Source organism: Eulemur rufifrons, chromosome 2 (assembly GCF_041146395.1).
Source record: "Eulemur rufifrons isolate Redbay chromosome 2, OSU_ERuf_1, whole genome shotgun sequence".
NCBI classification, from domain to species: domain Eukaryota; kingdom Metazoa; phylum Chordata; class Mammalia; order Primates; family Lemuridae; genus Eulemur; species Eulemur rufifrons.
This window is the reverse complement of record NC_090984.1, coordinates 81,429,634-81,442,406: the sequence shown is the minus strand read 5'-3', so window position 1 is coordinate 81,442,406 and position 12,773 is coordinate 81,429,634. Positions and strand designations below refer to the sequence as shown.

At 34.2% G+C, this 12,773-nt stretch overlaps 1 protein-coding gene across 2 annotated transcripts in view; it reads left to right on the top strand.

Annotated features, from left to right (window-relative positions):
• SOS2 (SOS Ras/Rho guanine nucleotide exchange factor 2) overlaps nt 1–12,773 on the top strand; it is an 84,862-nt gene that overhangs the window by 52,220 nt on the left and 19,869 nt on the right. For both annotated transcript variants that reach the window (XM_069486835.1, XM_069486825.1), the window contains 5 exons: nt 2,052–2,155; nt 4,138–4,360; nt 7,274–7,393; nt 7,543–7,705; nt 11,966–12,083. In XM_069486835.1, coding sequence (XP_069342936.1) covers nt 2,052–2,155; nt 4,138–4,360; nt 7,274–7,393; nt 7,543–7,705; nt 11,966–12,083 — 728 coding nt within the window. The remainder of the gene's footprint in view (nt 1–2,051; nt 2,156–4,137; nt 4,361–7,273; nt 7,394–7,542; nt 7,706–11,965; nt 12,084–12,773) is intronic.

The following is a 12,773-nucleotide window of genomic DNA, read 5'->3' as shown; positions in this document are numbered from 1 at the left end:
AATCTTGTATTTTTTACTTGGGTAGGTAACTCAGAGTAGAATGGTTGGGTCATAAGGTAGGTAAGTGTATGTTTACTTTTAGAAGAAAGTGCGAAAACTTTTTCCAAAGACAGTTTCACCATCAATGTGTGAGAGTTCCAGCTGTTTCATATCCTCACCAACATTTAATGATGTCAGTCTTTATACCTTAGCCATACTGCTGGGTGTATAGTGGTATTTCATTGTGGTTTTTTTTTTTTCTTTTTTCTTTTTTGAGATGGAGTCTCGCTCTGTCACCTGGGCTAGAGTGCCATGGTGTCAGCCTAGCTCATAGCAACCTCAAACTCAAGAGATTATCCTGCCTCAGCCTCCTGAGTAGCTAGGATTACAGGTGCAGGCCACCACGCCTAGCTAATTTTTCTATTTTTAGTAGAGATGGGGTCTCACTCTTGCTCAGGCTGGTCTCAAACTCCTGACCTCAAGTGATCCTCCCACCTCGACCTCCCAAAGTGCTAGGATTACAGATGTGAGCCACCATGCCTGGCCCTTAGCCTACTTTTTAATGGAATTTATTTCTTGGTTGAGTTGAGTTCCTTGTAAAATCTAGACATCAGTCTCCTGTCGGATATGTAGTTTGCAAGTATTTTCTCCCATTCTGTGGCTTGTCTGTTCACTCTGTTGATTATTTCTTTTGCTGTGCAGAAGCTTTTTAGTTTAACACATTGATTACCACACTAGAAAAAAACTTTTTTTCCTTGGGGCCACAGTGTTTTATTATGAAAATAGAATAAAAACTTTGAAAACAAAACTGTCCTTTCTAATTCAATGAGGAATTTGTTATTTTTTGTTTTCTGTGCATGAGTTATATGCAACTTTAAAAATAATTCTCTTGGCTCCCAAGGTGAAAAGATGTGAGTTGCATATGCTTCATGAGGCCCCGAGCTCAAAACTAGTGTGAGTTAAAAACAACTCACATGATAGTTAATGTGTTAATTAAGTCCTATTTGTCTATTTTTATTTTTGTTGCCTGCGCTTTTGAGATCTTAGCCATGAATTTTTTTGCTTACACCAATGTCCAGAATAATTTTCCTTAGGTGTTTTGTTGTTTTTTTTTTTTGGTTTTTTTTTTAGTATTTTTGTAATTTCAGGTCTTATATTCGTCTTTAATCCATTTTGAGTTGATTTTTGTATGTGTTGAGAGATAGTGGTCCAATTGGCAATCCCATTTTCTTGACACCATTTGTTGAAAAGAGTGTCCTTTCCCCAGTGTGTATTATTGATGACTTTGTCAAAGATCAGTTGGCTGTAAGTATGTGGCTTTATTTCTGGGTTCTCTGTGCTGTTCCACTGATCTGTAGCTGTTTTGGTTACTATATCCTTGCAGTATAATTTGAAGTCAGGCAATGAGATGTCTCCAGCTTTGTTCTATTTGTTTAGGATTGCTTTGGCTATTCGGGCTCTTTTTTGGTTCCATATGAATTTTAGGATTGTTTTTGCCTGAGTCTGTGGAAAATGACCTTGGCGTTTTGATAGGGATTGCATTGAATCTGTAAATTGCTTTTGGAAGTATGATCATTTTAAGGATATTAATTCTGATCCATTAGCATGGGATGTTTTTCCATTTATGTCATCTATGATTTCTTTCATCAGTATTCTGTAGTTTTCCTTCTAGAGATCTTCACCTCCTTAGTTAAATATACTCCTAGGTTAAAAAATACTTTTTTAATTTAAGAATTTAAAAAGAGCTTTTATACTGTAGATTATGAATTTTCTACATATGAATGAAGAAAAGGGACTTTTCCTTAATATAAATGGGTAAGCACAGAAACCACAATTTTTATGCTTATAAATATTTTAAAAGTATAATTTAAAAATAATGCACAGTCTGAAGATCTGCTCTCTTCATATTATTAAAGTACTTAAGGTATTAATTAAATATAGATTAGAGATTTATTGAATATTATATTAGCCCTTGTATATCAAGCTATCACCATGGAATTAGAGAAGTAAAAGGAGTGTAATTTAATGCTTAGTTTTCACTAACATGTGTTTGTTTCTTTCCATTTTATCAGGATCTTAAATGTGTTTCGGCACTGGGTTGAACACCATTTTTACGACTTTGAAAGAGATTTGGAATTACTTGAAAGACTAGAGTCCTTCATTTCAAGTGTAAGAGGTATATTATTTAAAGGTTTGATTGAATCTTTGTTGCACATGAGTATATTTCAGATTTGTGTGACTTTTAATTAAGAAGTTAAACTATTTTTCATTTTTAAGAAGCTGAAATAACATTTGGAATGGTTTTTATAGACTCTAAGGAGGTAACATGTTTACGGTCATCTTGGAACCCTGCCTATCTCTAAGAGAAAAAAAAATAAATGACATAACAAGGCTAGACTATTTTATGTCCTACTTGTTCTTTAAGAGGAATTTTATTTAAGATAGAGAATATGATTCCTTTGTTTCTACTTTCTTTTTCTTTTTTTTTTTTGAGACAGGGTCTTGCCATGTCACCCAGGCCAGGGTACAGTAGTCCAATCACAGCTCACTGCAGCCTCAAACTCCTGGGCTCAGGCAATCCTCATGCCTCAGCCTACTGAGGAGCTGAGACTATAGGCGAACGCCACCATGCCTGGTGGCTGATTTTTCTTATTTTTGTAGAGATGAGGTTTCGCTATGTTGCCCAGGCTGTTCTTGAACTCCTAACCTCGAGTGATCCTCTTTCCACAGCCTCCTTCCCGCCCTATCCTCCCAAAGTGTTGAGATTATAGGCATGAACCACTAGGCCTGGCCTTCCTTTGTTTCTACTTTAAGATGTTTAAGATACATTTTTATCATGTGTGCTTAGAATTGTTCATGATACTAAATTAATTTTAAATTACATTCTTAATGAGGACACTAGATTATATGGGTAGTCTAAGAAGCTTCTAAAATGCACACACATTAAAATATTAATAAATCAAGTAAATGGTTATGTTAATGTCTAAAGTCCTTTTCTATACAAGTTACAACTCAGGGTAACCAGATAGTTCATGAGGTAAAGTTTATCTTTATAGAAGTATTTCAACTATTGCCATTGTGAAGGGGCATAGATCTAGGGAATTATCATAAGTAGATGCATAACATCACAAAAAGAGAGGTAACTGGACATTATATGCCTCCTGTTAGAAGTATTCTTGGCAAGTATTCATGTCAAAAAGTTGATCCTGAATTAGACCAAATCTTTATGTCTCTGGTTTTCAGAAAATACAGGGGACAGAGAAACATGACTAATGATACCACAGAGTTGGCATTGGCAAAATACAGGCTTGGAAAACACTTACAGGGCAATTAATTGAGTTTCATCAACAAATTGCAATCGTTAATGAACCATAAAGGGGTAACCTATAGATTAAAGAAGACTTGAGACATATTGACTAAACGCAGTGTGTGGATCTTGTTCAGATTCCTTTTCAAATCAACTATAAGAAAACATTTATGAGATAGAGCAATTTGAACACTAACAAAATGTTTGAAGATACAGTGTATTAAGAAGTTATCAGTTTTTGTGTGTAATAATTGTATTGTGGTTATTATTTTAAAGAATCTTTTAGAGACACATACTTAAATATGAATGAAATGATATGATGTCTTAAATTTGTTTCAGAATAATCTAGGCAGTGAAGGGAGCGCACGAGTGGGGTTAGATGAAACAAAAATTGGCCATGAGTTGATAATTGTTGAAGCTAGAGAAGGTTAAAGATTATATGAAGATTTGTAGTTATGTCTGTCAAGTAAAAGGCATTTTCTTTTTTTTTTTGGGACAGAGTCTCACTCTGTTGCCCAGGCTAGAGTGAGTGCCGTGGCGTCAGCCTAGCTCACAGCAACCTCAAACTCCTGAGCTCAAGGGATCCTCCTGTCTCAGCCTCCCGAGTAGCTGGGACTACAGGCATGTGCCACCATGCCCGGCTAATTTTTTCTATATATATTTTTAGCTGTCCATATAATTTCTTTCTATTTTTAGTAGAGATGGGGTCTCGCTCTTGCTCAGGCTGGTCTCGAACTCCTGAGCTCAAACGATCCACCCACCTCGGCCTCCCAGAGTGCTAGGATTACAGGCGTGAGCCACCGCGCCCGGCCCTGTCAAGTAAAAGGCATTTTTATTTGTTCTTTTTCCAGGGAAAGCTATGAAGAAATGGGTAGAATCAATTGCTAAAATCATCAAGAGGAAGAAACAAGCTCAGGCAAATGGAATAAGCCATAATATTACCTTTGAAAGTCCCCCTCCACCAATTGAATGGCATATCAGCAGACCAGGACAGTTTGAAACATTTGATCTCATGACACTGCATCCAATAGAAATCGCGCGTCAGCTAACACTTTTGGAATCTGATCTCTACAGGTAGACAATTAATGTTAATTTCCTGCTCTATTTGCAAGAACCTTGAACATACTTCTGTGTTTTCAAAACATTTTGTAAATTATTCATGAGTGCTTAAAAACACCTCATCTATATTCAGGGGTTTGAAGGAACAGCCATAGCATAGTTTTTAACTACAGTTTGTCCTATAGGTAAAGTCTTATATTGCTGTTTAGGCCTAGACTAGGGACTAGCAGTCCCTCACAAGAGGAATGGCAGAGAGAAGACTAATGCAGTAGAATAGCAACTACTTTCAAGTCAATTGCCCCTCTCCTACTACTAATGCTTTCTCAGATTGCTTTAGTCTAAGGTCATTCAGCGAAGTCAATCAGTATGGATGCTAGGCTCTTGGCCACTAAATGAATAGAATATTGAGTAAGACAGGCTTTCTTCTTTCATTTACAACCCAGGCTCCTGTGAAGAGTACAGACCTTGCAGGTAACAGCTCTCTGTCGTAAAATATGTCCCCACCACTATCATCCCATCAAAAACTTTTCTGCCTTTAGGAGCCCCCTTTTATTTTTATTTTTTGATGTGTCTGCTATTTGTTTCTTTTTTCCCCCTTTTATTTTTAGTTGACATATAATAATTGTACTTATTTATAGAATACAGAGTGATATTTTGATATGTGTGTACCATGGATAATGATAATCAGGGTAGTTAGCATATCCATCACCTTGAACATTCAAAATCCTCTCTGTTAGCTTTTCGAAAATATGTAATAAATTACAGTTCACCATATTCACCCTGCAATGCTGCAGAACATCGGAACTCATTCCTCCTATCTAACTGTAGTTTTGTACCTGTTAACCATCCTCTCCCTGTCTTCCCCTCCCCGCTACCCTTTCCAGCCTTTAGTACCTACAGTTCTACTGTCTGCTTCCATGAGCTCAAAAATATTTTCAGTTCCCACAAATGAGGAATAACATGCAATATTTTTTTGTGTGTGTGCCTGACGTACTTCACTTGACATAGTGTCCTCTAGGCTTATTCATATTGCTGTGAATGATAGAATTTCATTCTTTTTTATGGCGAAATAGTATTCCATTGTGTATATATGCTGCATTATCCATTATCTGTTGATGAACATTAGGATTCCTTATCTTAGTTATTGTGAATAGTGTAGGAGCCCCCTTTTAAAATATAAATACCCTTGAGAAGTTATCCTGATTAGCAGCCAATTTATTTTTTATAGGGATTACACAGGGAAAAGCAAGAATATATATAGTTTTGTTTCTATTGTGGGATTTGTGGTAGGTAGAAATGAAGGGACTTGTTACTTGAGGTAACAAAACAAATAGTACAGACTCAAGTTTTTCCTCACAGAGTGACTGTTACATGAATGAACAGAGAAAACAAAGCACTTGGCTTCATGTGGACTTACTTTTACAACATAGAAGAATACTTCGGTTAAGTGATGTGCATTAAGGAAGAAGGGTAACATACATAAAACACTGACACGCTATTTGTAAACTAAATTTCTGGTGAAATAATAGAGCCAGTAAAGAAAACTTATTTCAAAAACTGTTAGCAAGTACTCATTTGTACTCAAATCTACTGATTAAAACTTTTTTTTTTTTTTTGAGACAGGTCTTGCTCTGTTGCCCAGACTAGAGTGCAGTGGTGTCATCATAGCTCACTGCAACCTCAAACTCCTGGGCTCAAGCAATCCTCCTACCTCAGCCTCCTGAGTAGCTGGGACTACAGATGTGAACCACCATGCCCAGATAATTTTCCTATGTTTTGTAGAGATGTGGTCTCGCTCTTGCTCAGGCTGGTCTTGAACTCCTGGCCTCAAGCAATCTTCCCACCTAGGCCTCCCGAAGTGCTAAGATTATAGGTGTGAGCCACCTTGTCAGGCCTACTTTTTTTTTTTTTTAAGTGAATAACGAAGTCTATAAGACACTGATGGCAATGCCACTGGTCAATTTTTTAAATTATATAATCATGACTTACCATATAGAATGATTTAATCTTCTCTTCTCTTTGATTTTTTATTAAATATTTTAGGCATTCAAAAAATATAGACAATAACTTAATGAGTGCTCATGAGCAACAAAAATATTACAGATAAAATTGAAATCCTTCATGTAATTCTCCCCAATTTCATTATCGTTCTCTCTCCCAAGAAATAACCACTACCCTGAATTTGGTATTTACTGTTCCTCTGTATGTCTTTATAATTTGGATACATACATGCATATTCATAGACAGTAATAGCATTGTTTTATACATTTTTAAACTATATGTATCATTCTATAACATTTTTATTTAAATTGTTTTCAATATTTCTTCAAGTTGATAAATATAGTTCTAGTTAGCTGCTGTATAGTATTCCATTATGTGAGTGTTCCACAATATATCCAATCTCTTGATGGTAAGCCTCTATATTGTTTGGGAATTTTTACTGTTGCGAATAATGCTTCACTGAACATTCTTGTAAATGTGTTTGTGTAACTTTGTGTTAAGAGTTTATGTAGGGCGTATACCTAGGAGTAGAATGGCTGGGTCATCTGGTGTGTGTATGTTTAGTACTATGAAATATTGTCAAATTTTTTACAAAGTGGGTATATCCATTTTTACTTCCATATGATGGTTGGAGAGTTCCTTTTTTGTCATATTTTTACCCATTTGGTATGATCAGACTTTTGTTAGTCTGATAGGAGTAAAATAACATTGCAATGCGGTTTTATGTTCTTTTCCCTGAGTAAGAGATAAATTATTTTTCATGTTTGTGGTTGTTCATTTCTATTTCTCTGTGAGTTATTTGTTTGTATGTTTGTCCACTTATCTTTGGAGTTAATTGTCTTTTTCTTACTAAGTTTTAGGAGATCTTTAAATAATTTTAGTACTAATTCTTTGTAGGTTAAGTTGCACTGATTTTTGATTCCACAGGAAAGTTCAACCATCTGAACTTGTAGGGAGTGTGTGGACCAAAGAAGATAAAGAAATAAATTCTCCAAATTTATTAAAAATGATTCGTCATACCACAAATCTCACGCTCTGGTTTGAAAAGTAAGTTTTCATTTACTCCATGTTAATACTTAATAGTCACAATATTAAATCATATTTAAGCTAAAATTCTGGCTATAAGGTTTCTTTGTTGTTGTTTTCTAAGTGAGGTGAAGAAACTTTTCTAAACCATTAAATTTTTTTGTTGTTAGATGCATTGTGGAAGCAGAAAATTTTGAAGAACGGGTGGCAGTACTGAGTAGAATTATAGAAATTCTGCAAGTTTTTCAAGATTTGAATAATTTCAATGGTGTATTGGAGATAGTCAGTGCAGTAAATTCAGTGTCAGTATACAGACTAGACCATACCTTTGAGGTAAGTTTTAGGCTTAAATATTTCATCCTTTTGGGGGAAGATAAAATTAATGTAAAAGAGGTTGCTTCTACCACCTGTCTTTTTGAGTAAATTCTTCGCAAACTCATCTTTTCTCCTAAATACTGTGACATAAAAATATTAGAAAATATATTGATATATGAATCTACTTACCTAAATGTAATGAAGTTCCAAGTGGATTTTTTCAATGATACATTGATAGTCTCAAGTAAATGACAAAGGATTTTTAATATAAATATACAAATAACTTATTAATCACCTTTAGTATATTCAACAAAAGAGTAACATGGAAAAGAACCCTTTCTAAAACTGAAATTTATTTTATTTTTTAGATTATAAGATAATATGTGTTTAATGTAGAAATTCAGGAGGTACAGAAAGTATAGAAAGATTTTGTGTGTGTATATAGATACGTATATACATATTTTACACATATATATTTTTATTTTTTTTATTTTTTAGAAACAGGGTCTTGCTGTTGCCCAGGCTGGAGTGCAATGGTGCAATCACAGCTCACTGTAACCTCGAACTTCTGGGCTCAAGCAATCCTCCCTCCCATTTCAGTTTCCTGGGTAACTGGGACTACAGGCCTGTGCCACCACACCCAGCTAATTTTTCTTATTTTTTGTAGAAATAGGTTCTTGCTGTGTTGCCCAGGCTGGTCTCAAACTTCTGTCCTCAAGCTGTCCTCCTAATTTGGTCTCCCAAAATGCTGGGATTACAGGCGTGAGCCACTGCACCCTGCTTGTGTACATTTTTAATAACAAAATTGAGATTATATTATGCATAGATTTTTATGGCATGCATCTTTTTCTCATAAACGGTTTCCTATTTTATTAGCTTATCTTCAAAAATAAGATTTTTAACAGCTATATAGTTTCTTCATGGATAAATCATAATTTATTCCATCACCCAGTTGTGGAATAATTAAATTATTTCTGTTTTTTGCTATAATAAATAATTTATCTTGAAACATTCATATATAGAAATCTTTGTAAGAATTTGATTACTTTCTTAGAATAAATTTCTAGAGGTGGAAATCCTGGGTCAGAGTAATTAATTACAAAAGACTTTTGATACTTTTGCCAAGGTGTTTTCCAGCAAGATATGACAAATACCCTTGAGCATTATGTACTATATTAAAAACTTCTTTACAGATTTCATGTGCCAAAGAAAAAGTTCTCCTTTTTCATTGTATTTTTAAAAATAACTACTGAGGTTGAATATTTTAAAGCATATGTATTGGCCACTTTTATTTCTTTTTTATGATTTATTTTGTTCATGTCTTCTCTCACTTATCTTTTTGAGTGCTTGTGTTTTATTGATTTATATAGACTGTTTATATATTAAAGATATTAAAAATTAGTCAAACTGTTTATATTTTCTCTAGTTTTTATTTGTCTTTATTTTACCTGCTTTTTAATTAAAACAAATTTATGATATTTTGACATACAGAAGTTTTATAATTTTTATTTAGTTAAATCTTCATTTATGGGTTCTTCCTTTGCTTTTGCACCTAGAAAGTCTTTTTCAAAGTGAAGCATAACAAGTTAAAAACTCAGCCATAAAAATATTGCCTTTGAGAATGTAAAGTTTTACAATCTTTCTATAAGGTAATCTAGCAATATATGTAAAAATTAAAAATACACATATTCTTTGATCCAGAATCCTAAAGAAGTAAAAGTGCCAGACTCTAATGTTATATTTATAAAGATAGAGTTACTGCAGCATTGATTGTAGTAGCAGAAGGCCAGATGCGGTGCCTCTAGCACTTTAGGAGGCCGAAGTGGGAGGATCACTTAAGGCCAGGAGTTTAAGACCAGCCTGGGTAACATAGGGAGACCCTGTCTCTACAAAAAATAAAAAAAATTAGCTGGATATGGTGGCACATGCCTGTAGTACCAGCTACTTGGGAGGCTGAGACAGGAGGATCCATTGAGCCAGGAGTTTGAGGCCTCAGTGAGTGGAGGGGGCACCACTGTAATCCAGCCTGGGCAACAGAGCAAGCCCCTGTCTCAAAACAAAGAAAGGAAAAAAAGAATTGTAGTAGCAAAAAACTAGAAACAACCTTAATGTTCATCAAGAGGAGAATGATTATATACATTATCTTACACCTATAGTGTGGAGTATTATTCAGCTATAGAAAAAAAAGTAAATGGGATCTATGCGTATTATCTTGGAAGAATATTTGTGATATTTTAGGGGAAAAACAAAAAGAAAGCACAAAATGATTATAGTATGATTCCATTTTAGTATAACAAAGCAGAACAAACTTTACACCTCTAAGTGTAATTGTATAAGTATTGAAAATAGTGTGGGAGGGTACATACTTCTTTCTTAACATTGTTTTTTTTCCCCAGTGGGTTGTGATTAGAGGGGAATGGAGGATAATGTGTGTATGTGTGTATGTATTATGTATTTTCTATTTGGGTGTTCGCATGTTATTGATTTGTACAAACTTTTTATATATTAAAGATGTCAACACTCAAATATTACCAAATAATTAATCTATTTAATAAATGAAATTTATCATAAATTAAGGGTCCTATTTCTGGTTTTCTATTCTGTTCGTTGGATCTATTTGATTATTCCTGTGCCAGTGCCACATGTTTAAATTACCATAACTTTATAATAGTCCTTCATAAAGAAGAGTAGGGCACATCTGTACCAAACTTACTCTTTTTCATGAGTGATGTTTGCTGGCCCTTTGTTCTCCTATATAAATTCTAGAATCAATTTAAGCTTCATTTTTTTAAAAAATGTGATTTTGATAGGAGTTGCATTTGATCTGTAAATCAATTAATGAAGAACTGACATTTTTACAGTAATAAGTCTTTTCAGCCAAGAACAATAAATCTCTCCATTTATTTACTCAGTTAATAAAAAGTTTTATGATTTTTTTGACAGCACCCTTACACGTCTTCGTTAAATTTATATTAGAATATTTTTAAAAATCACGTTTTCTTTATTGATATCTAGAAGTGCAATTGATTTTATCTATTGATTTTATAAATAGCAACATTGCTAAATTCTCTCATTAACATTCTTTTTTTTTTTTTTTTTTTTTGAAACAGAGTCTTGCTCTGTTGCCCGGGCTAGAGTGAGTGCCGTGGCATCAGCCTAGCTCACAGGAACCTCAAACTCCTGGGCTTAAGCAATCCTACTGCCTCAGCCTCCCGAGTACCTTGGACTACAGGCATGCGCCACCATGCCCGACTAATTTTTTCTATATATATTTTAGTTGGCCAGATAATTTCTTTTTTTTTTTAGTAGAGACGGGGTCTCGCTCTTGCTCAGGCTAGTCTTGAACTCCTGACCTCAAGCAATCCACCCGCCGTGGCCTCCCAGAGTGCTAGGATTACAGGCGTGAGCCACCGCGCGCCCGGCCTTCATTAACATTCTATATGTAGATTTATTGGAATTTCTTCATGGACAATCGTATTCTCTGTGAATAGTGACAGATTTTTTCTTTTCAATTTCTAGTCCTTTGTTTCTTTTTCTTATCTATGCTAGCTTCTGTGTAGTATTGAATAAAAGCTAAGATGCTCTTACCTTTGCTTTTTCCTAAACTTAAAGGAAATGCATTCAGTGGTGTCCATCAAATATACTGTTTGCTGTGGAGTGTATGTGCGTGTGTGTGTGTGTGTGTGTGTGTGTGTGCGCGCGCGCGCGCGCGCGCGTGCACATGTGCGCTTTATCAGGTTAAAATTAAGATAATTTTCAATAAGAAAATCTAATAATGAAATATAAAAGAAATGCTTGTGTTTATTTCATTTACTCAATTTTTGTTTGTCTTTTTGCCCTCCCACAGTTTACTTCTCCTTACCAAAACCCTACTCTTAGCCCCAAAAGACCTTTGAGCAGAAAATATTTGAATGCTGAGGGATTATAATTTTTCTCTCCTACAGCTATAACTTGAAGCCCTGGTTAATCAAAGTTATAACTAACAAGATTCTGAAGAAGAATTTTTTTTATTGCTTAATCCTTTAATTTATATTAGAAAAAAACTGACATTTTTACAGTAAGAAATCTTTTCAGCCACAACATAGTATACCTAAAACAGGTTTTATATTTACAGACTAAGAGAGGAGAGATCATTTCAGGCAAGTGCACAAAGGAATACCACTCATCTCAAAAAATTGTTTTCCATTTAATTTGCAAAATTTTATAAAATTTAAAGCTCTGCATCCGTAAAATATGATTGAATTATAAAACATTATATTCAATTTATATATTTTAAAGGCATTGCAAGAAAGAAAACGGAGAATTTTGGATGAGGCTGTGGAACTGAGTCAAGATCACTTTAAAAAATACTTAGTAAAACTTAAGTCAATTAATCCACCTTGTGTGCCTTTTTTTGGTGAGTTACTAAATACGGATATCTGTTTTTAAAATTTTCATTGATACATAATAATTGTACATATTCATGGAGTACGTTATATTTTGATACAAGCATATAACATATAATGATCAAATCAGGGTAATTGGGGCATGATTCACCTGAAACATTTATCATGGCTTTATGTTGGGAACATTTGAAAACTTCCAGCTATTGTGAAATATAATAAATTATTGTTAACTATAGTTGCCGTATTGCACTATTGAACACTAGAACTTTTTCCTTTTATTTAACAGAACACCTCTTCATTACCCCTTCCCACCACACTTACCAATCTCTAGTAGCCACCATTCTATTCACTACCTCCTTGAGATCAATTTTTTTTTAGGTCTCTAAATATGGATATCTTTTGATGGCAAGTATGTTATAGCCAAGAGGGGTCATTCTCTAGAGGCAGGTTGTCTTTATTTTATATCTGAGTTCATCTACTTTTAGTAGCTGTCTGTATTGATACATAAACTCTTTATTTCCTTATCTATAAAATGAAGATTATGATAATACCTCACAGAATTGTCATAATTAAAGACTAAAAATATTTTGTCTGTGCTACCTAATATAAAGTCTAGCATATAGTAGGTACTTGTGAAATAAATGGTAACTATTATATCTGTGTCACATCAACAGTGTTTGTTTTCTCTTTAATTTATTAAA